A 23,036-nucleotide genomic window follows, 5' to 3' on the forward strand; every position below is an offset into this window, starting at 1 on the left:
GCTTACCATAACCCCCAAGTCCTTTTCGCAGTCTGTATGGCTAAGTTCTACATTATTTAGCTTATAAGTGCTAGGGTTATGGACACTCCCGAGCTTCAGAACCTTGCATTTATCTACACTGAACTGCATCTGCCACTTTTCTGACCAAGAGTAGAGTTTGTCTAAATCCTCCTGAAGTTCCCTAACATCTACGTTTGAATCAATTATCCTACCTATCTTCGTGTCATCGGCGAATTTGCTCATATCACTAGTAATTCCCTCATCAAGATCATTGATATATATTATAAACAACAACGGGCCCAAGACTGATCCCTGTGGAACGCCACTTGTTACCGATCCCCACTCGGATTTAACCCCATTTATGGACACTCTCTGCTTCCTGTCTGTGAGCCATGATTCGATCCACGAGAGCACCCTTCCCCCAATGCCATGAGCTGCTACTTTCTTCAACAGTCTTTGGTGCGGAACTCTATCAAATGCCTTACTAAAATCTAAGTAAACAATATCAAATTCTTTATCGTGGTCAACAGCCTCAAAAGCTTTACTGAAGAAAGTTAATAAATTAGTTAGACAAGACCGGCCTCTTGTGAATCCATGCTGAGTATCATTAATCAAGCTATGCTTATCGAGATGGCTTCTTATAATCTCAGCTATAATTGACTCTAGTAATTTGCCTACAATTGAGGTCAGGCTTATTGGGCGGTAATTTGACGGTAACGACTTGTCCCCTGTTTTAAAAATAGGAATTACATTAGCCATCTTCCACATATCAGACACTACACCTGTTTGAAGAGATAAATTAAAAATATTAGTTAATGGTTCACAGACTTCCATTTTGCATTCCTTTAGAACCCTTGAAAAAACCTCATCAGGACCCGGTGACTTATTTTGCTTCAGTCGGTCTATCTGCTTCACAACCATTTCACTAGTGACTGTGATGTTACATAATTTATCTTCTTCTGGCCCACTATAAAAATTAATTACCGGAATATTATTAGTGTCTTCCTGTGTAAAAACCGTGAGAAAATAATTATTTAAAATCGAGCACATTTCATTCTCTTTGTCAGTAAGGTGCCCATAGTTATTTTTAAGGGGACCTATCTTATCTCTGACTTTTGTTCTATATACCTGGAAAAAACTTTTTGGGTTAGTTTTAGAATCCCTAGCAACTTTAATTTCATAGTCCCTTTTAGCTTTTCTTATCCCCTTTTTAATGTCCCTCTTAATGTCAATATACTGATTCATAAGATGACCCTCACCTCTTTTGATACGCCTATAAATTCCTTTCTTGTGCCCTAGTAGATATTTCAGCCTATTATTCATCCATTTTGGGTCATTTCTATTAGATCTAATTTCTTTATAAGGGATAAACGTTCTTTGAGCAGCATGTATTGTGTTCAGAAAACTGTCATATTGATAGCTCTCTTCGTTACCCCAGTCAACAGATGATAAGTGTTCTCTAAGCCCATCGTAATCTGCTAAGCGAAAATCTGGGACTGTTACTGAGTTATCCCTACTATCATACTTCCATTCAATTCTAAATGTAATTGATTTGTGGTCGCTAGCACCCAGTTCCTCTGAAACTTCTAAATTATTAACAAGGGATTCATTGTTTGCCAGAACTAAGTCAAGCAGGTTATTACCCCTTGTAGGTTTTGTCACAAACTGCTTCAAAAAACAATCCTGAACTACTTCTAAGAAATCGTATGATTCTAAATTCCCAGTCAAGAAATTCCAATCAATATGACTAAAGTTAAAGTCTCCTAGAATTACTACATTATCGTGCCTTGTGGCCCTAACAATTTCCTCCCATAGTAGTCTCCCCTGGTCCCTATCTAAATTTGGGGGACGGTATATCACACCTAAAATTAATTTTTCATGCCCCTCTGAAAATTCTATCCAAACAGACTCTGTATGTGTTACTTCAGACTTAATACCCGTTTTTATGCAACAGTTCAAGCGATCTCGGACATACAATGCCACCCCACCCCCCTTCCCGATACTTCTATCTACTTGGAACAATTTAAAATCCTGAATGTGACATTCTGCAGGCATGTCCCGACTTTTTGAATTAAACCACGTCTCAGTAATGGCAAATACATCTATGTTACCTGCACTAGCAACTAGTCTCAACTCGTCCATCTTATTCCTAGCACTGCGACTATTTGTGTAATAAATATTTAATGACCCTCCTCTCTCTTTACCCTTCCTGCTCCTTTCTGTTATTCCACTAAACCTATTACTGTCCTTGTCAATTAGTGCCACTGGCTTTCCAATATCTACCTCATTTTGCCTATTACTAGTTCTCCTAGTACTCATGTTACTACCCTGCGACTTCACAGTTTTCCCGCCAAAACCCATACCACTAACTATTCCTAGTTTAAAGACCTAACAGCTCCCTCCACTGCGTTGGCCAGTGCTCCCACCCCACACCTAGATAAGTGAACCCCATCCCTGGCATACATGTCATTTCTGCCATAGAAGAGGTCCCAGTTGTCAATGAATGTTACCGCATTTTCCTTACAGTATTTGTCCAGCCAGCAATTGCTCTGGACAACCATTCATTTCCAACTCCTCTCCTTGGCAAAATGCCACATATGACAGGTTTCCTACCCTTCCTCCTAATTATCTCTATTGCTGACCTATACCTGCTAATCAGGTCCTCACTCCTACGTCTGCCAACATCGTTGCCTCCAGCACTGAGACAGATAATAGGATTGCTCCCATTACCTCTCATGATGTCACTGACTTTAGGTATCTGTCCAGCTCTCTCTTGAAGGCAGCCAGGGGCCTATTGGTAATGCCCCTTATGCTTGGTGGGAGGCTGTTGAACAGTCTTGGACCCGGGACACTTATGGTGTTTTTCTCTTAGTGTACCAATGGCTCCCCTACTTTTAATTGGGGGTATTTTGCACCGCCTGCCCAGTCTTTTACTTTCGTAGGGAGTGATTTGTGTGTGCAGATTTGGGACCATTCCTTCTAGGATTTATATATATATATATATATATATATATATATATATATATATATATATATATATATATATATATATATATATATATATATATATATATATACACCGTCTTTTGTGTTGGATTTAAAGTACCAGTTTAAAATTGCGAGAAATAAGTGGGATATTGAGTCTTAATTGTGCAGTGACAATTACTCGCCCAGACAGCTATTATACGTAAGCTGCTGCATGCTTGGGAAATTCCTGAGTTGGCTGTGTTGTTAGGTAAGACACATATGCAACAGTCAGGTCATGAGCTCTGCCAGGTCATGAGCTCTGAGCTCTGCCAGGTCATGAGCTCTGAGCTCTGTCAGGTCATGAGCTCTGAGCTCAGTCAGGTCATGAGCTCTGAGCTCAGTCAGGTCATGAGCTCTGAGCTCAGTCAGGTCATGAGCTCTGAGCTCAGTCAGGTCATAATTGAGGTGTACATCTCTCGGCGTATGTACCCTTTAAAAAGATGTTTATATCAATGTATATACACTCAGAAATGTAAATATGCATCTGTATATACACTGAAACGCGTGTATATCTCAGTGTATATACACTGAGAGGTGTGTTTCTCTGTATCAGACATAGACAGAGATATACACCACAGCACCGTATCATGCTTTGCGGATGATACTAGGATCTGCATGAGGCTGTCATCTGCTGAGGACGCGGTTAACCTCCAAGAAGATATAAACAAAGTTTTCCAGTGGGCAACGGTAAACAATATGATGTTCAATGAGGACAAATTCCAACTACTCCGTTATGGAAAACTGGAGGAGATAATAACTAGAACAGAGTATACTACAGACTCTGGCCATACAATAGAGCGGAAAAATAATGTAAGGGACCTGGGAGTAGTAATGTCTGAGGATCTCACTTTCAAGGATCACAACAGTGCCACGATCGCACGTGCAAAAAAAATGATAGGATGGATAATGAGAACTTTCAAAACGAGAGATGCCAAGCCAATGATGATCCTCTTCAAATCACTTGTTCTCTCTAGGCTGGAATACTGCTGTACATTAACATCTCCATTCAAAGCAGGTGAAATCGCAGATCTAGAGAGTGTACAGAGATCCTTTACTGCACGTATAAGTTCTGTCAAGCACCTTAACTACTGGGAACGCTTGGAAGCACTTGACTTGTACTCGTTGGAACGCAGGAGGGAGAGATATATCATAATCTACACTTGGAAAATCTTGGAAGGAATGGTCCCAAATCTGCACACAGAAATCACTCCCTACGAAAGTAAAAGACTGGGCAGGCGATGCAAAATGCCTCCAATAAAAACTAGGGGCGCCATTGGTACACTAAGGGAAAACACCATAAGTGTCCGGGGCCCAAGACTGTTCAACAGCCTCCCATCAAGCATTAGGGGAATTGCCGATAAACCCCTGGCTGCCTTCAAGAGTGAGCTGGACAGATACCTAAAGTCAGTGCCGGATCAGCCGGGCTGTGGCTCGTACGTTGGACTGCGTGAGGTCAGCAGTAACAGCCTAGTTGATCAGGCCCTGATCCATCGGGAGCCCTGGTCATAGACCGGGCCGCGGGGGCGTTGATCCCCGGAATAACCTCCAGGTGTATATACGAAAGGTATTTATACGTCGTACATAAACCGAAAGGTGTATATGTCTCAGTGTATATACACTAAGAGGTGTTTATCTCAGTGTATATACAATGTGCTTATACACATCGCAAGGTATATATGTATCAATATATACACGTTAGGCGTTTCAGTGCATATACACCCAGAAGTGCATGTCTCTCAGTATATATACACCCAGAAGTGCATGTCTCTCAGTATATATACACCCAGAAGTGCATGTCTCTCAGTATATACACACCCAGAAGTGCATGTCTCTTAGTATATATACACCCAGAAGTGCATGTCTCTCAGTATATATACACCCAGAAGTGCATGTCTCTCAGTATATATACACCCAGAAGTGCATGTCTCTCAGTATATATACACCCAGAAGTGCATGTCTCTCAGTATATATACACCCAGAAGTGCATGTCTCTTAGTTTATATACACCCAGAAGTGCATGTCTCTTAGTTTATATACACCCAGAAGTGCATGTCTCTCAGTATATATACACCCAGAAGTGCATGTCTCTCAGTATATATACACCCAGAAGTGCATGTCTCTTAGTATATATACACCCAGAAGTGCATGTCTCTCAGTATATATACACCCAGAAGTGCATGTCTCTCAGTATATATACACCCAGAAGTGCATGTCTCTCAGTATATATACACCCAGAAGTGCATGTCTCTTAGTATATATACACCCAGAAGTGCATGTCTCTCAGTATATATACACCCAGAAGTGCATGTCTCTTAGTATATATACACCCAGAAGTGCATGTCTCTTAGTATATATACACCCAGAAGTGCATGTCTCTCAGTGTCTCTTAGTATATATACACCCAGAAGTGCATGTCTCTTAGTATATATACACCCAGAAGTGCATGTCTCTCAGTATATATACACCCAGAAGTGCATGTCTCTTAGTATATATACACCCAGAAGTGCATGTCTCTTAGTTTATATACACTCAAGAGTTTACGCTAATCACTATTTTCGACATTAAAGTATTCTTGACTGGTGGTGAACAGGTGGCATGCAGTCTTAATGACACCTCGTGTAGCCGACAGGTTTCACACCTCGTTGTGATCCTAACCTTTCCAGCTGTAGGCATATACCTGCCCAGCACTTCAGACCTTCCCAATGACTGAACACTCATTTCACAACCGAAGGGGCACTGGTTTGATACCCGGGCAGGGCGAGACAAGGGTTCTTCTGCTTACTACTGCTGTTCAGCTAGCAGGTACCCGTGTGCTGGTGCCCTGGGGACGGTGGAAGGAAGGCTGGATAGTCAAGATATGACTAGGATGAGGTAGGATAACAGCTCTTAGTGTGTGAACCGGAGACTATCTCCCCAGACCTGGCCACAGACCGGGCCACGGGGGCGTTGACCCCCTGAAACCCTCTCCAGGTATCCTTCCTCCCTCAGCAGCCTCTGTGAGGACTCCTAACAGCCAGGGATACAGTATAATAATAATAATAATAATAATAATAATAATAACAATAATAATAATAATAACAATAATAATAATAATAACAATAATAATAATAAGGAAAATAATGAAAACTTTCATTCATATTCAACATTTTATTTATACAACTAGACGAATGACTGGTGGTGTCGACTGGCCTCTTGAGTCGACAGGTCGACTGGCCTCTTGAGTCGACAGGTCGACAACAGCCCTCTGGCAGTAGTCCTTGTTTAGAAAAAAAAACGATGCAGCAAGTTTTTTTTTTGAAGTGGGGGGGGGACAAAAATATATATAAAAGTGGTACACTTGAACAATGGTACACATGAACAATGCTCTTTTTACTTACTTATAAATTCCTGAGGTGGATATGCTTATAAAAATGAAGGAGAGAATTGATATCAAAAAAATTATACGTAATCTATATATATATACGTATATATATATATATATATATATATATATATATATATATATATATATATATATATATATATATATATATATATATATATATATATATATATATATATATATATTATATATATAAACTTGTGTGGACTTTGGCGTGGGATCGGGAGTGTACTGTAATGTACTGAGAGCACAAGCCAAGACGTTAATATGTACTGTTAGTCTATGTACAGAAAGTACAGGCAGAGATATCATGTACAGAGTACAGGCCTAGATGTTAATATGTGCAGAGTACAGGCCAAGATATTAACACATACAGAGTACAGACCAACACTTCACATACCCAGGAGCAACTTCAGTGTTCTCCATGAACTAATACATGCGCATCAACAACTGCTTGTGTATACACACAGATGGTGGAGGAGACAGACAGGTGTTCAGTACAAGTATTTAGCACAGTAACGTTACACCCAGCCTAGTGTTTTAGCAAATCTTGTTTTGCCTTGTGTCGAGCTTCGTAAAGCCTTGTTTCACTGTGTTGAGGTTTATCGAGCTATATTTTGCTCTGTGTTGAGGTTTACCTGTGATATGATTAGCCCGGTCTGTGGCCAGACTTTTCTGGTACCTGTTTGGTCACCCAGCTTGGTGCTGTTGGTCACCAGGAAGTTCTACTTGGGTAAAGCTAGTTCTTTTTCGACCCTGTCTCTCTCTCCCTCTCCCTCACCAGCATCGAAAGTCAGGCTTTCCATATGTAAAGGTCTTGGGTAAGAAATTGTTGCCATCTCTATATGACAGACCATTTATAACTATATGCTATGGGTTGGTCTGGGACCAGGGCGCAGGGGAAAAAGGGGAGGCTTTGGCCCTTAGAATACTCTCCAGGCAGGTGGGGTGGGTGCGTTTCAATTCATGAAAAAAAAAGCCTCAGAAGTATCGCTCGATCATGGGGTTCCAGACTGCAGTCATTCAGTGCTCCATACCCCAGGCTGGGATCCTAGTATCACTTGGATCATGGGGTTCCAGACTGCAGTCATTCAGTGCTCCATACCCCAGGCTGGGATCCTAGTATCACTTGGATCATGGGGTTCCAGACTGCAGTCATTCAGTGCTCCATACCCCAGGCTGGGATCCTAGTATCACTTGGATCATGGGGTTCCAGACTGCAGTCATTCAGTGCTCCATACCCCAGGCTGGGATCCTAGTATCACTTGGATCATGGGGTTCCAGACTGCAGTCATTCAGTGCTCCATACCCCAGGCTGGGATCCTAGTATCACTTGGCTCATGGGGTTCCAGACTGCAGTCATTCAGTGCTCCATACCCCAGGCTGGGATCCTAGTATCACTTGGATCATGGGGTTCCAGACTGCAGTCATTCAGTGCTCCATACCCCAGGCTGGGATCCTAGTATCACTTGGATCATGGGGTTCCAGACTGCAGTCATTCAGTGCTCCATACCCCAAGCTGGGATCCTAGTATCACTCAGATCATGGGGTTGCAGACTGCAGTCATTCAGTGCTCCATACCCCAGGCTGGGATCCTAGCATCACTTGGATCATGGGGTTCCAGACTGCAGTCATTCAGTGCTCCATACCCCAGGCTGGGATCCTAGCATCACTTGGATCATGGGGTTCCAGACTGCAATCATTCAGTGCTCCATACCCCAGGCTGGGATTCTTGTATCACTCGGATCATGGAGATGGAGGGGGTGTCCAGATTGCAATCATTTAGAACATCATATCCCAGGCTAGATACATTTTGCAATGATCCAGATTTTGAGGTCACCTCAACTAACCCCTGGGTTACACACACACACATCCTACCTTCATCTCAACATCCTCATCTTCGGGGGGAATATTTGGTAAAATCTTCAACGTCTTTACATCGCACAAAAAAAAAAAACATATATATATATATATATATATAACAAATCCTTTTTTTAGTTATTTACCCAAATAAGGTATTGTCATTATTGAAAAAATGTGTATTAAAAAAGCCTGGCATACATAAATATTAAATGATACCTGGGTAGAGTGGGACAACGTGAACACACTAGAGTGGTGACTGTGACACAGAAACACCTCTGGTGTGAGAAATATTTGACACAAATCTGTATGAAACAGCCGTCGGAACACAGACATAGACAGATAGACACACACACACAAACATGGCTGTCTTCATGCAGACAAACTGAGACTTGATGGAACACATCACAAAGAGAGAGTATGGACACTGAAACACGAACAAAGGACTCAATGGTAAATCATAAAATAAATTCACAAGTTGAAAAAATATAAAAGTGAAAAAACAACTTGCCAAGTGTACAAAATAAGAAAGTTTCCTATACACAGATGGTCTATACAAATAGCATGCACACATATAAACACATAGAGGTCCAAACTGGATACCATTCACACATATAAATCCTACTTATAGCACTGTGAATCACTCATTTATTTCATATAAAACTAATACTCTTGGGTTTATGTCTCTCAGTTCATGGAGAAGCGGTAAGCGTGCACGTGTCTATATAATTTTCACTTCGCTGATGCAAAAATAATGCATAAGTGTTTACAAAAAAAAAAAATGAAAATTGATCTATGTGTCACTTGCTTGGGACAATAAGCACACTTCTTGGTCATTGAGTTTTTCTCACTAATATATATTTTAAGGGGCATGTAAGTTCCCCCGTCTTCTAATAACAGGTTCATTTTTCCACTATAATCTACCTTGTACATAATTATTGTCATATTTGCTTTGTCTGTTTCGTAATGTGAAGTCCAGGATCTTTCCTTTGTTCATGGTATAACTTAACAAAAAAATCTTTGAGGTCTGAGACCTCTGCAACACAACTGACCTTAAAGATTTGTTAAGTTATACCATGAATTAAGGAAAGATCCTGGACTTTACCTTACGAAACAGACAAAGTAAATGTGATAGTAATTATGGACAAGGTAGATTATAGTGGAAAAATGAACATGTTATTGGAAGACAGGGGAATTTATGTGCCTTTTAAGCACCAGACAGAATAACCACCGTCACTGTCTTAGGGGTTCCAGCTGAAGCATCGTCCAGGTGATCCCAGATTCAGCTGAAGCATCATCCAGATGATCCCAGATTCAGCTGAAGCATCGTCCAGATGATCTCAGATTCAGTGCGAGTACACGAGACTTGTGTGTTAGTCACTGACACAAGTTGTAACTGTGTGTGTGTGAGCTGCTCTGCACTTCGTCTCACTCTGTACTTTCTTAAGTTCCCTGACACGTGGCCTCCACTGATGCACCAGTAGACGCCGGTGTGGAACGTCAACCTCCAGCTCCTGGCCTCAGGGAGAGGCTTTCACAGTCAAGAACATGAGAGCATCTGGACCAGAGATTCCCAAGATCATCTTGCACCTCCTCCTTCGAGGTCGTGCTCCAGATTCTTGCCACTAAGACCGCCTTTATAGGTCATTCACACTGCTTCACCTGTAGTAGAAAACAAAAATACATATTAGCCACAAGCATCAAAGACTACAATACAAATTTCTAGTCTTTAAACTGATTGATTTTGTGATATGTCTTAAGACCTGGAGGGGGTCTTTGAGCAGGTCAATTTGGTTTTGCTCTCAGTATATATATATATATATATATATATATATATATATATATATATATATATATATATATATATATATATATATATATATATATATATATATATATACACACAAGACAACCACAGGAGGAGTTGAGCGATGGCTCTAGGCATTTCATGTTGTAATCAGCACATCATCAGAAGCTTGTAACGCTGCAGCTCGAAGCCAAAACTTTCCACCTGAACGAATCTACGTGTACTTCCTACTCATTTCTGCAACATTACAAGCTCTTGATGTGTTGATTGGAACACGAAAGGCCTAGAGCTATCATTCAACTCCCCCTTCCAATGGTTGTTTTGCATCTTGCATCCATATATATATATATATATATATATATATATATATATATATATATATATATATATATATATATATATATATATATGTATTATTGTAACCATAAACAAGTGGTATTTAATCAAAACAACACTGCGACTAGCCGAGGATTCGAACCCGTGTTGTTTCAGCCCGCCTCATGGTAAGCAAAAATTCCACGACGCTAACCCACGAGACCATAAAGTCCTACAAGAATCAAGCTTGGTTGATCAAGCCCTGATCCACCATGAGGCCTGGTCACAGACCAGGCTGTGGGATACCCTTCAGGTATAGTCCAAGTATACTCTAAGTATACAGAAAGTTTACTTATATCCACATTTTAGGGATCACACTATTCCTGACTGGTGAGGAACAGGTGACATGCAGCCTTAATGGCTCTCGTGTAGCTGGAGGAGGTTACCTGGAGGTTACCTGGAGCTGACAGGTTCTAAATCTAATCATCCCTTCACATCATTCACAGGTATGATCATGGCTTTTGGCTGCCCCTCTATTAAAACTATTAATGTGTGTGTTAATGAGTGTGGGGGCTTAGGAGAGTGTGTGGGGACTAAGTAGGGAGTGTGGTGGGCTGAGGTATAGCTCTCGACTTCAAATTCTTCATATTTGTCCCAGCTAATATGACGAATCTTCCCTCTTAATTACTAATTAATTTTCAGGTAATGACCTGTGTGAACACTTACCTGTATATAAGTAACAATTATATTGAGAACCTAACTGATTGTTCTCAGTGTTTGACAACACATCATGTCTGACGTCTAGGTGTGAGACTAATGCTAGATTCAGTTCACTGTGGGAGAACAGAAGTACACTGAGAGAACAGAAGTACACTGAGAGAACAGAAGTACACTGAGAGAACAGAAGTACACTGAGAGAACAGTAGTACACTGAGAGAACAGAAGTACACTGAGAGAACAGTAGTACACTGAGAGAACAGTAGTACACTGAGAGAACAGAAGTACACTGAGAGAACAGTAGTACACTGAGAGAACAGTAGTACACTGAGAGAACAGAAGTACACTGAGAGAACAGTAGTACACTGAGAGAACAGAAGTACACTGAGAGAACAGTAGTACACTGAGAGAACAGTAGTACACTGAGAGAACAGAAGTACACTGAGAGAACAGTAGTACACTGAGAGAACAGAAGTACACTGAGAGAACAGTAGTACACTGAGAGAACAGAAGTACACTGAGAGAACAGAAGTACACTGAGAGAACAGAAGTACACTGACACTGAGAGAACAGAAGTACACTGAGAGAACAGAAGTACACTGAGAGAACAGAAGTACACTGAGAGAACAGAAGTACACTGAGAGAACAGAAGTACACTGAGAGAACAGAAGTACACTGAGAGAACAGAAGTACACTGAGAGAACAGAAGTACACTGAGAGAACAGTAGTACACTGAGAGAACAGAAGTACACTGAGAGAACAGTAGTACACTGAGAGAACAGTAGTACACTGAGAGAACAGAAGTACACTGAGAGAACAGTAGTACACTGAGAGAACAGAAGTACACTGAGAGAACAGTAGTACACTGAGAGAACAGTAGTACACTGAGAGAACAGAAGTACACTGAGAGAACAGTAGTACACTGAGAGAACAGTAGTACACTGAGAGAACAGTAGTACACTGAGAGAACAGTAGTACACTGAGAGAACAGAAGTACACTGAGAGAACAGAAGTACACTGAGAGAACAGTAGTACACTGAGAGAACAGAAGTACACTGAGAGAACAGAAGTACACTGAGAGAACAGAAGTACACTGAGAGAACAGAAGTACACTGAGAGAACAGTAGTACACTGAGAGAACAGTAGTACACTGAGAGAACAGTAGTACACTGAGAGAACAGTAGTACACTGAGAGAACAGAAGTACACTGAGAGAACAGTAGTACACTGAGAGAACAGAAGTACACTGAGAGAACAGTAGTACACTGAGAGAACAGTAGTACACTGAGAGAACAGAAGTACACTGAGAGAACAGTAGTACACTGAGAGAACAGAAGTACACTGAGAGAACAGTAGTACACTGAGAGAACAGAAGTACACTGAGAGAACAGAAGTACACTGAGAGAACAGAAGTACACTGACACTGAGAGAACAGAAGTACACTGAGAGAACAGAAGTACACTGAGAGAACAGTAGTACACTGAGAGAACAGTAGTACACTGAGAGAACAGAAGTACACTGAGAGAACAGAAGTACATTGAGAGAACAGAAGTACACTGAGAGAACAGTAGTACACTGAGAGAACAGAAGTACACTGAGAGAACAGAAGTACACTGAGAGAACAGAAGTACACTGAGAGAACAGAAGTACACTGAGAGAACAGAAGTACACTGAGAGAACAGAAGTACACTGAGAGAACAGAAGTACACTGAGAGAACAGAAGTACACTGAGAGAACAGAAGTACACTGAGAGAACAGAAGTACACTGAGAGAACAGAAGTACACTGAGAGAACAGAAGTACACTGTGGGAGAACAGAAATATAATGTAGTTCTACGTGACGGGCAGTGAAAGGGTTAAGATAAGGGTGGGATATGAGACGTGGGTAATAACAAGTATAATGTACCTGGTCAAGAAGAGTGCAGAGAGAGATTCTGGAAGATGTTAAGTGAGTGTTTATGTGATACCTGTCTTAATGTAGCTTGCCTAGTTCCTCAGGCCAGTCTTGACCAGGAAGCTTCAGAGGTTCCTGAAGCTACTTTCTCATCAACCAAGCTGTCAAACCTACAGTGAACCCTGTGCTGCTAGCACCAACAGCCTGACTGATCAGGTCATCAACCAGGAGGCTTGGGTCTTAGACATCCCCCTCCCAGGTGACGGTGATGACCACTGGAAGTCAAAGCCAGACTACCACCAGAGACCCGACTCACCTTAGTTTGTATGACGACCACTCACAGCCTTCTGGCTCTCTAAGGTCAGCCACAGCGATGGAGTGAGCACGCTGTAAGGGCTTCCGCTTGATGGGGCGCTCACCAGTGCCACAGTATGGCACCTCACAGTAAGGGATAGAATTGTATGGCACATGGTGGTACGCGATCTTCTTGCGAGGGATAGGACTATACTGGACCTGTGGGAGACCAGAGAAACTAGGTTATCGTTGTGCTGTGTTGTGGTCCTGTCATACCTGCTCGTGAAGCAGTGTAAGGTGTTTCCTTTTCCAACTTCTTCTTTTACTTCGATCCCTTTATGCTGTAAAAGTACTTCCTAACATAACTATGGCTCGGTTGTAGCTTTGTCTACTATGTACCTTGGTTCCTTCTCCTGGCAACTCAACTTGTCACTATTCACTCTATCCACCTCCATTAGTATTTGATATGCCCTGATCATGTCTCCCCGGTACTCCGATATTTTAGCGTTGTTAAGTTAATTTCGTTAAGTTTCTCACAGTGAGATTATTATTGATCCCACAGTCTGTGAGATCAAGGTTGATCCCACAGTCTGTGAGATCAAGGTTGATCCCACAGTCTGTGATATCAATGTTGATCCCACAGTCTGTGAGATCAATGTTGATCCCACAGTCTGTGAGATCAATGTTGATCCCACAGTCTGTGATATCAAGGTTGATCCCACAGTCTGTGATATCAAGGTTGATCCCACAGTCTGTGATATCAAGGTTGATCCCACAGTCTGTGATATCAAGGTTGATCCCACAGTCTGTGATATCAAGGTTGATCCCACAGTCTGTGATATCAAGGTTGATCCCACAGTCTGTGATATCAAGGTTGATCCCACAGTCTGTGATATCAAGGTTGATCCCACAGTCTGTGATATCAAGGTCGATCCCACAGTCTGTGATGTCAAGGTTGATCACACAGTCTGTGATATCAAGGTTGATCCCACAGTCTGTGATATCAAGGTCGATCCCACAGTCTGTGATATCAAGGCTGATCCCACAGTCTGTGATATCAAGGCTAAGATTGAATGATTAACAGCCTAGTTGATCATGTTTTGAACCGGTTCTGAGTCTGGTACTGGGGGGGCAGTGACCCCTGGAACTATCAACGGGTATTCACCTTCTGGTAGGAGATATCAAGGTACTGGATCTCCTGGCAAGGGAGAATGATGTCCAGCGGTCTCTTAACGGAGACTGAGGTCCTGCGGGTGCCACCAGTGACATTAGTAGTGCCCAGGGAGCTGGCCAGAGTGCCACCGATGATACCACTGACTGTGCCCCGTCTGTATCTGGACTTGATGCCGCTGCTGCCCGTGTTGTTGTTAGTGGCGCTGTTGTTGTTGTTGTTCTCCTCGGTCACAGTCTCCCTGGAAAGCAAGAACCGTGTTAGTCAAGAACCGTGTTAGTCAAGAACCGTGTTAGTCAAGAACCGTGTTAGTCAAACACCGTGTTAGTCAAACACCGTGTTAGTCAAACACCGTAACACCGGATACAACTTCAAGACTGGAGATTCTCACCTCCATTAAGCCGGGTATCAGTCTGTCAGGACTGATACCCGGCTTAATACCCGAGGTTTTACAGAAGATGAGAGCGAGTTCCCGTATACGAGTTCCCGTATACGAGGTCCCATATACAAGGTTCAGTATGAGTTTTTCTACTCTGGGAGCCCGGTCATGGTCCAGGCACGTCTGGTGCTAGCCTGGTCAACCAGGTTGTTGCTGCTGGTGGCCCTCTGCCCCACATATCCATCACAGTCTGGTTGATCTGGCACCGTCTACAGTGTTATATTTTTCCACTGAACTGGTGAAGTCATTGGTCGGTCCAGCAACTCCTACAGTAAATTACAAAAGTACTCAACGTTTCGCCCCAGAGTGGCGTTACACTGACTCCAGGCTGAGGGACGGATCACCTCAAACTCCTTCTGATCTTCGCACTTCCCCTCTGTATGGGACTGATGAAGTCACTGTGTGGCGAAACATTTCCACAATAAAGATACCCAAGTGTCACCAAGTGCCGGATCAGCCAGGCTGTGATGGATATGTGGGGCAACGGGCCTCCAGCAGCAACAGCCTGATTGACCAGGCAAGCACCAGACGAGCCTGGCCCATGGCCGGGCTTCAAGAGTAGAGAGAGACTCCCGAAACTCATCAAAAGTAATGGTATCAACGCCCCGGTCCATGACTAGGCCTCGCGGTGGGTCAGGACTTGATCAACCAGGCTGTTACTGCTGGCCGCACGTTGTCCAAAGTACGAACCACAGTCAGGCTGATCAAGTACCGACTTTAGGTATCTGTCCAGCTCCCTCTTGAAGACAACCAGGAGTCTATTGGTAATTCCCCTTATGACTGGTGGGAGGCAGTTGAACAGTCTTGGGCCCCGCACACTTATTGTGTTCTCTGTTAGTGTACTCACGGCGCCCCTGTGTTTCGTGGGAGGGGGGGGGGCGCTGCACCATCTACCCAGTCTAGGGAGTGACTGCAGTGTGTAGAGGAGGGTGTGGGAGGGTGATGGGTGGCAGTGGGAGTGTAATAGGTGGCAGTGGGAGCGTGATGGGTGGCAGTGGGAGTGTGATGGGTGGCAAGGGAAGTGTGATGGGTGGCAGTGGGAGTGTGATGGGTGGCAGTGGGAGTGTGATGGATGACAGTGGGTGGGTGATGGGATGGGTGGGCTGCAATGGGCGGTGGTGGGCGTGGTCCAGGGGATGGAGGTCAACAACCGGACCACATTATTTATCCCTTGAGATCCCACCCTAACCTAGCCCTGGCCACCACCCCACAACCCATCCCCTATTTCTCTCTCTCTCTCTCTCTCTCTCTCTCTCTCTCTCTCTCTCTCTCTCTCTCTCTCTCTCTCTCTCTCTCTCTCTCTCTCTCTCTCAGGGAAACAGAACAAGTTCAACGAGGAATCTGTCAACAAACTCCACACACAGTTTCAGAGTAGGTACGATAAGGACAGAAATCTGTAATACCCACCAACAGTCATAATCTAATAAGACCAAAAAATGGGACGTTATCCTACTCTTCAATATTCCTCATGTGTGAATGTCAGGGGCCCACGACTATTCATCACCTTACCTTACATAAGAAATATCACTAATAAACTCCTAGCTGTCTTCAAGAGGAAACTCAACAGATTCTTGAAAACAGTTCCTGATCAGCCGGGCTGTGGTGGATAAGTTAGACCACGGAAGGCGGGCACTAACAGCTTGATGGATCAGGGCCAGCAACCAGGAAGCCTGGTCTGGGACCGTGTCGCAGGCGAGAAAGATGCATCGTAATTTACACCTAGAAAATCATAGAGGGACTGGAGCCAAACCTGCACACAGAAATCACTCCCTACGAAAGCAAAAGACTTGACAGACGGTACAAAATGCACCCAATGAGAAACATGGGTGACCCCCCCCCTTACACAATAAGTTTAGGGGGCCCAAGACTGTTCAGCAGTCTTCCATCTTACATATTGTTGTCCTCGAGAAGGATCGTAACAATTGCTCAAGTTAGTTCCTGATCAGTGGGGATTAGGTTCGTACGCTGGACTGCGTGCGTCCAACAGTAACAGCCTAGTTGATCAAGCCTGAAACTTTCTCTCTTTCACCCCTGGAAGTGGTGTGCCGTAGTAGTGTGGAGCAGCGGCAGAGTGTAGTAGATGTATAGTATGGAGTAGATGAGTGGAGCATTGTACAAGTAATGGTGGTGGTCGTAGTAGTAGTAGTAGTAGTAGTAGTAGTAGTAGAGACCAGAGACAGACTAGAGGTTACTTGGGTCACGGCTTAATAACCCCCCCCCTCTCTCTCTCCCTCTCCATAAATCACCACCAGTGCCCCAACCACCACTTCTCTGCCCAAAACCCCCACCATTTCCCTACCCACGGCCTCACAGCTCCTCTCCCTATTGCCTCCACCATCACCCAACCCACTGCCCCTTCGATCACCACCTCCCAACACACTGCCTCTCCCACCATCATCTCCCAACACACTGCCTCTCCCACCATCATCTCCCAACACACTGCCTCTCCCACCATCATCTCCCAACACACTGCCTCTCCCACCATCATCTCCCAACACACTGCCTCTCCCACCATCATCTCCCAACACACTGCCTCTCCCACCTTCACCTCCCAACACATTGCCTCTCCCACCATCATCTCCCAACACACTGCCTCTCCCACCATCATCTCCCAACACACTGCCTCTCCCACCAACATCTCCCAACACACTGCCTCTCCCACCATCATCTCCCAACACACTGCCTCTCCCACCATCATCTCCCAACACACTGCCTCTCCCACCATCATCTCCCAACACACTGCCTCTCCCACCTTCATCTCCCAACACACTGCCTCTCCCACCATCATCTCCCAACACACTGCCTCTCCCACCATCATCTCCCAACACACTGCCTCTCCCACCATCATCTCCCAACACACTGCCTCTCCCACCTTCACCTCCCAACACATTGCCTCTCCCACCATCATCTCCCAACACACTGCCTCTCCCACCTTCACCTCCCAACACATTGCCTCTCCCACCAACATCTCCCAACACACTGCCTCTTCCACCATCATCTCCCAACACACTGTCTCTCCCACCTTCATCTCCCAACACACTGCCTCTCCCACCATCATCTCCCAACACACTGTCTCTCCCACCTTCACCTCCCAACACATTGCCTCTCCCACCATCATCTCCCAACACACTGTCTCTCCCACCTTCACCTCCCAACACATTGCCTCTCCCACCATCATCTCCCAACACACTGTCTCTCCCACCAACATCTCCCAACACACTGCCTCTTCCACCATCATCTCCCAACACACTGTCTCTCCCACCTTCACCTCCCAACACATTGCCTCTCCCACCATCATCTCCCAACACACTGTCTCTCCCACCAACATCTCCCAACACACTGCCTCTTCCACCATCATCTCCCAACACACTGCCTCTTCCACCAACATCTCCCAACACACTGTCTCTTCCACCATCATCTCCCAACACACTGCCTCTCCCACCATCATCTCCCAACATACTGCCTCTCCCAACACACTGCCTCTTCCATCATCATCTCCCAACACACTGCCTCTCCCACCAACATCTCCCAACACACTGCCTCTCCCACCAACATCTCCCAACACACTGCCTCTCCCACCATCATCTCCCAACACACTGCCTCTTCCATCATCATCTCCCAACACACTGCCTCTCCCACCAACATCTCCCAACACACTGCCTCTCCCACCAACATCTCCCAACACACTGCCTCTCCCACCATCATCTCCCAACACACTGCCTCTCCCACCATCATCTCCCAACACACTGCCTCTCCCACCATCATCTCCCAACACACTGCCTCTCCCACCATCATCTCCCAACATACTGCCTCTCCCACCATCATCTCCCAACACACTGCCTCTCCCACCATCATCTCCCAACACACTGCCTCTCCCACCAACATCTCCCAACACACTGCCTCTCCCACCATCATCTCCCAACACACTGCCTCTCCCACCATCAACAACTGCGTTAAGGTAAGATACTTTCATGTGACTGCCAGTCTGCTTTTCATGGATCCTCTTCCGTGACTGGAGGATCCTCTTCTGTGACTGAAGGATCCTCTTCCGTGACTGGAGGATCCTCTTCTGTGACTGAAGGATCCTCTTCTGTGACTGAAGGATCCTCTTCTGTGACTGAAGGATCCTCTTCTGTGACTGAAGGATCCTCTTCTGTGACTGAAGGATCCTCTTCTGTGACTGAAGGATCCTCTTCCGTGACTGAAGGATCCTCTTCCGTGACTACAAGTCTGGACTTCAAGCACTTCAGATCCCAGCTTAGAAATAAACACCAGAACCTTCATAATAGACACTAAAAATTCTCTCACAAGCGTTCAGTATAATGGATTTCGTATGTCATTTGTCTGGATACAATCGCACATAGGAAGCAACAAACATTACATAAGAACATAAGAAAGAAGGAGCACTGCAGAAGCTCTACTGATCCATGCGAGGCAGGTCCTGGTCTCCACCTAAGGTTCTGTCAGTCTTGAGGTGGATTTACACCTGGGCACAGCTATCACTTGAAGAGTTCCGTGAGACTTCCTATCCTAGGAACCCGGCCATGGATCAGGTTCGTCTGGTGCTGACCTGGTCAACCAGGCTGTTGCTAGTGCCATATCTGGAGGTTACCTAGAGGTTATTCCGGGGATCAACGCCCCCGCGGCCCGGTCCATGACCAGGCCTCCCGGTGGATCAGGGCCTGATCAACCATAAGTAGGCAAGTAAGTTTGACGAATTGAGACACTTATGCCCAGGTACACATAGTGTAATTATCATACATGGTGTAAATTGCCTAGAATAAGGCAAAGAAAGGCCAGACATGTGACTGAGAGTACTGAAGAATATCAACTCTGACAGACGAGGAAGCAGAGGCAGCAAGGGATCTGAAAGTTGCTTAAGATATATGTGCAATAGTTAGGTATCTTTATTCCGAAACGTGTCGCCTACACAGTAGGCTTCTTCAGTCGAGTACAGAAGCAGTAGATATGTAAAGACGACGTCATCAGTCCACCATTCTTGAAGATATAGTTTTGGGGTGGTCAGTCCCTCAGCTGAGGGACTGACCACGTCAGGGGCCCTACCCGCCTGTTTCTGCGAGCTACACTGATATATATTAAAGGTCACGAAATGTACACAAGTGACCGTGTATGTAAGTGAATTAAATATATCATTGTACATAAATATATAAGAAATAGGGTTATAATCTAGTGGTTTTTAATCCTTTTTTTTTTATACGTAAATATGACATTCCAGCTCTGCTGGAAGGGAATTTGTAAGTGTCGTAGGGGATAAAGCCTCAGTATTATTACTCAGTATATATTATTACTCAGTATTATTACTGAGTATATTATTACTCAGTATATTACACTGTCCTCACTACCTTACTGAAGTATCTCAGTTCAGAGTAACGTATTTCAGTACCATAATATCCGTCCATGGTGATGGTATGTAACGGGGAAGCAGTCCTTTAATGTGCTCTGAGAGTTTTTCTGCACCCAGAGCCCGGCCTTGGAGCAGGCTCGTCTGATGCTCGTCTGCCCTTTACCTCTGATATACCTTTTACGGGCTTTAAGGGTTATTCTACTGTCACAGGCCTGCCCTAGGCCAGGCTCGCCACGGAGTAATACGGAGTAACACCACTGGCACATCCCAGGGCACCACGGGGGTAACACCACTGGTACATCCCAGGGCACCAAGGAGGTAACACCATTGGTACATCCCAGGGCACCACGGGGGTAACACCACTGGCACATCCCAGGGCACCACGGGGGTAACACCACTGGCACATCCCAGGGCACCACGGGGGTAACACCACTGGCACATCCCAGGGCACCACGGGGGTAACACCACTGGCACATCCCAGGGCACCACGGGGGTAACACCACTGGCATATCCCAGGGCACCACGGGTTTAGATTTGAGTGTAGTGTCTACCCACCTGGAGTCTACCTGGACCTTTTTTCAGGGATCAACGCCCCCGCGGCCCGACCCATGACCAGGCCTCCTGGTGCATCAGGACCCGATCAACGAGGCTGTTACTGGTGACCGCAAAAACTTTCGACCAGTGCAACTACGAAGTTACAGCACACGGAATATGCGCAAAAGGAGTAACTGGTAACGTGAACAGAAAGATATTTTGGTTCAGTATTGATAATCTCTCGGCTAGGATTATCTCTCCTTCCTTGTGTCATGTTCTCTTTCATAAGAGATTTAATTAACCCGTTTTCTCCTGGATAGTCTTCGGTGCGGAGGCCAGGATAAAAAAATAATGGTCTTATTAAGAATATTGAAAAGAAAATGTTTGGCAATAGAGTTGTAGATAAGTGGAACAAACTGCCAAGTAGAGTTGCGAATCCCGAGACTGAGTTAGCAACCAGGCCAGAGGGCAGCAACAGCCTGGTTGACCAGGCTAGAACCAGACAAGCCTGGTTCATGTTGATGAATGGTTCAGAGAACCAAGTTGATAAATGGATCCATGTGCAAGACTATTGTGTTGCACCACAGTGGCTTCATCAGTCCTTTACAAAGAAGAATGGTGAAGACCAGAAGGAAGCAATCAGTCCCTCAGCCTGGAGTCTATGAATACACTGACGACCATCATCACAACTACTACGACAACCACTATCACCATCACTACAACTACCACGACCACCACCACGGCCGCCATTAGTATTAGAGATGGTGGTAGTGGGTCGTGGCCCAGGCAAGAGGCGCCCACGACCCACCAGCATGTAAACTGCCCACTTGTCCAACACCACCACTGCTACACACACCCACATACCCCTCCAGTACCTCTGCCCCGGATACCCTCTGAGAACATAAGTACCCCAGCACACCCACCACTGGGTACCACTTCAGTACCTTAAGTAAAGCAACTGGGAAGCTCACCGGTACACCAGCGCCCGGGTACACCCAGTATTCCCGATCCCGGGTGCCCGCGCCCGGGTACACTCAGTATTCCCGCTCCCGGGTACACAACACCAACACCACTGTGACAGTTACAGTGTGCATTTGCAGTTGCCAAAACACGTTTCTTGAACACACAAGAACACAGTAATTAACGAACGCTGCAGCAGGCCTATCAGCCCATGGGTGGGTGTGAGTTAGACCTGACTGGCTTGCGCTAGTGGGTTTACCTGGAGTTATTACGGAGTTATTACCTGGAGGGTATTACGGGGATCAACGCTCCCGTGGCCCGGTCCATGACCAGGTCTCCTGGTGGATCAGGGCCTGATCAACGAGGCACCATCCTTCTTAAGTGGATGTGAGTTGGACCTGACTGGCTTCGGCCAGTGGTGATTTGGACCTACCTAGCATGGGCCAGTAGGCCCGCTGCAGTGCTCCTTCCTTCTTATGTTATCACTCATTCAAGTTCCCGTCCAACCTATATATAGCTAACACTTCTTCAGTAACGGTATCAATACACTATATAAATAATATATATTTATTCAACTTTAAGCCTTTTCTGTGAGTCCTGTCTTATGTGAGGGATGTTTTCAGGGGTCAACGCCCCCCGTGGCCCGCTCCTAGACCAGGTCTCATCTTTTGTACATAATTCTTCACTTGTATTGTATTCTTCCTTGTACTGATAAAGCCACTGGTTGGGCGAAACGTCTACAAATAAAGATACCCAGATGTTGCACATGTGTCTAATTTTGCAATAGAAGAATGAATGAACACTGCATAGCTGTAGGCCTCTTGTCCCATGCTAGGCAGGTCTAAGTCACTCTCACCCATATACTCATACATCCTATATATGTAACTACCCAAAGCTTTTGGCCCAGGGATGCTACCGAGCTCTTCCAGTCATCTACAACTCTATTGCCAAGCCAGTACTTCCTTGTATCTTCCGTAAATCTGAAGAACTTAGACACTTCATCAGTCCAATACAAAGTAGAATTGGGTAAGGAGAGGAGAAGTTTGAGGTAATCAGTCCCTCAACCTGGAATCGATGTGTTTAGTCCATCACTCTTGAAGGAAGTGCAGCACAGGGCCAGAGAGGTGGCTTATATACTGCAGACAGATGAAGTGAAGCAGGAGGAGGCGGGGTCACAGTGGGACCTGCCACTTCACAGTGGGACCTGCCACTAGTGTAAGTAGGTCATCGTCCAAAGGTTGGGCAAGCGTTGAAGTCTTTGTAAATTTAAATT

At 44.9% G+C, this 23,036-nt stretch overlaps 1 protein-coding gene across 2 annotated transcripts in view; it reads right to left on the reverse strand.

The window, feature by feature from the left end:
* Positions 1-6,154: 6,154 nt before the first annotated feature.
* Positions 6,155-23,036, reverse strand: part of LOC128692928 (uncharacterized) — a 70,840-nt gene continuing 53,958 nt past the window's right edge. For both annotated transcript variants that reach the window (XM_070079837.1, XM_070079838.1), the window contains exons 4-6: positions 14,460-14,706; positions 13,317-13,513; positions 6,155-9,931 (exon numbers count right to left, since the gene is read on the reverse strand). In XM_070079837.1, the coding sequence (XP_069935938.1) occupies positions 9,928-9,931; positions 13,317-13,513; positions 14,460-14,706 (448 nt within the window). In that variant the 3' untranslated portion in view covers positions 6,155-9,927. The remainder of the gene's footprint in view (positions 9,932-13,316; positions 13,514-14,459; positions 14,707-23,036) is intronic.

The sequence above is a fragment of the Cherax quadricarinatus genome, unplaced genomic scaffold, assembly GCF_038502225.1.
Source record: "Cherax quadricarinatus isolate ZL_2023a unplaced genomic scaffold, ASM3850222v1 Contig26, whole genome shotgun sequence".
NCBI classification, from domain to species: domain Eukaryota; kingdom Metazoa; phylum Arthropoda; class Malacostraca; order Decapoda; family Parastacidae; genus Cherax; species Cherax quadricarinatus.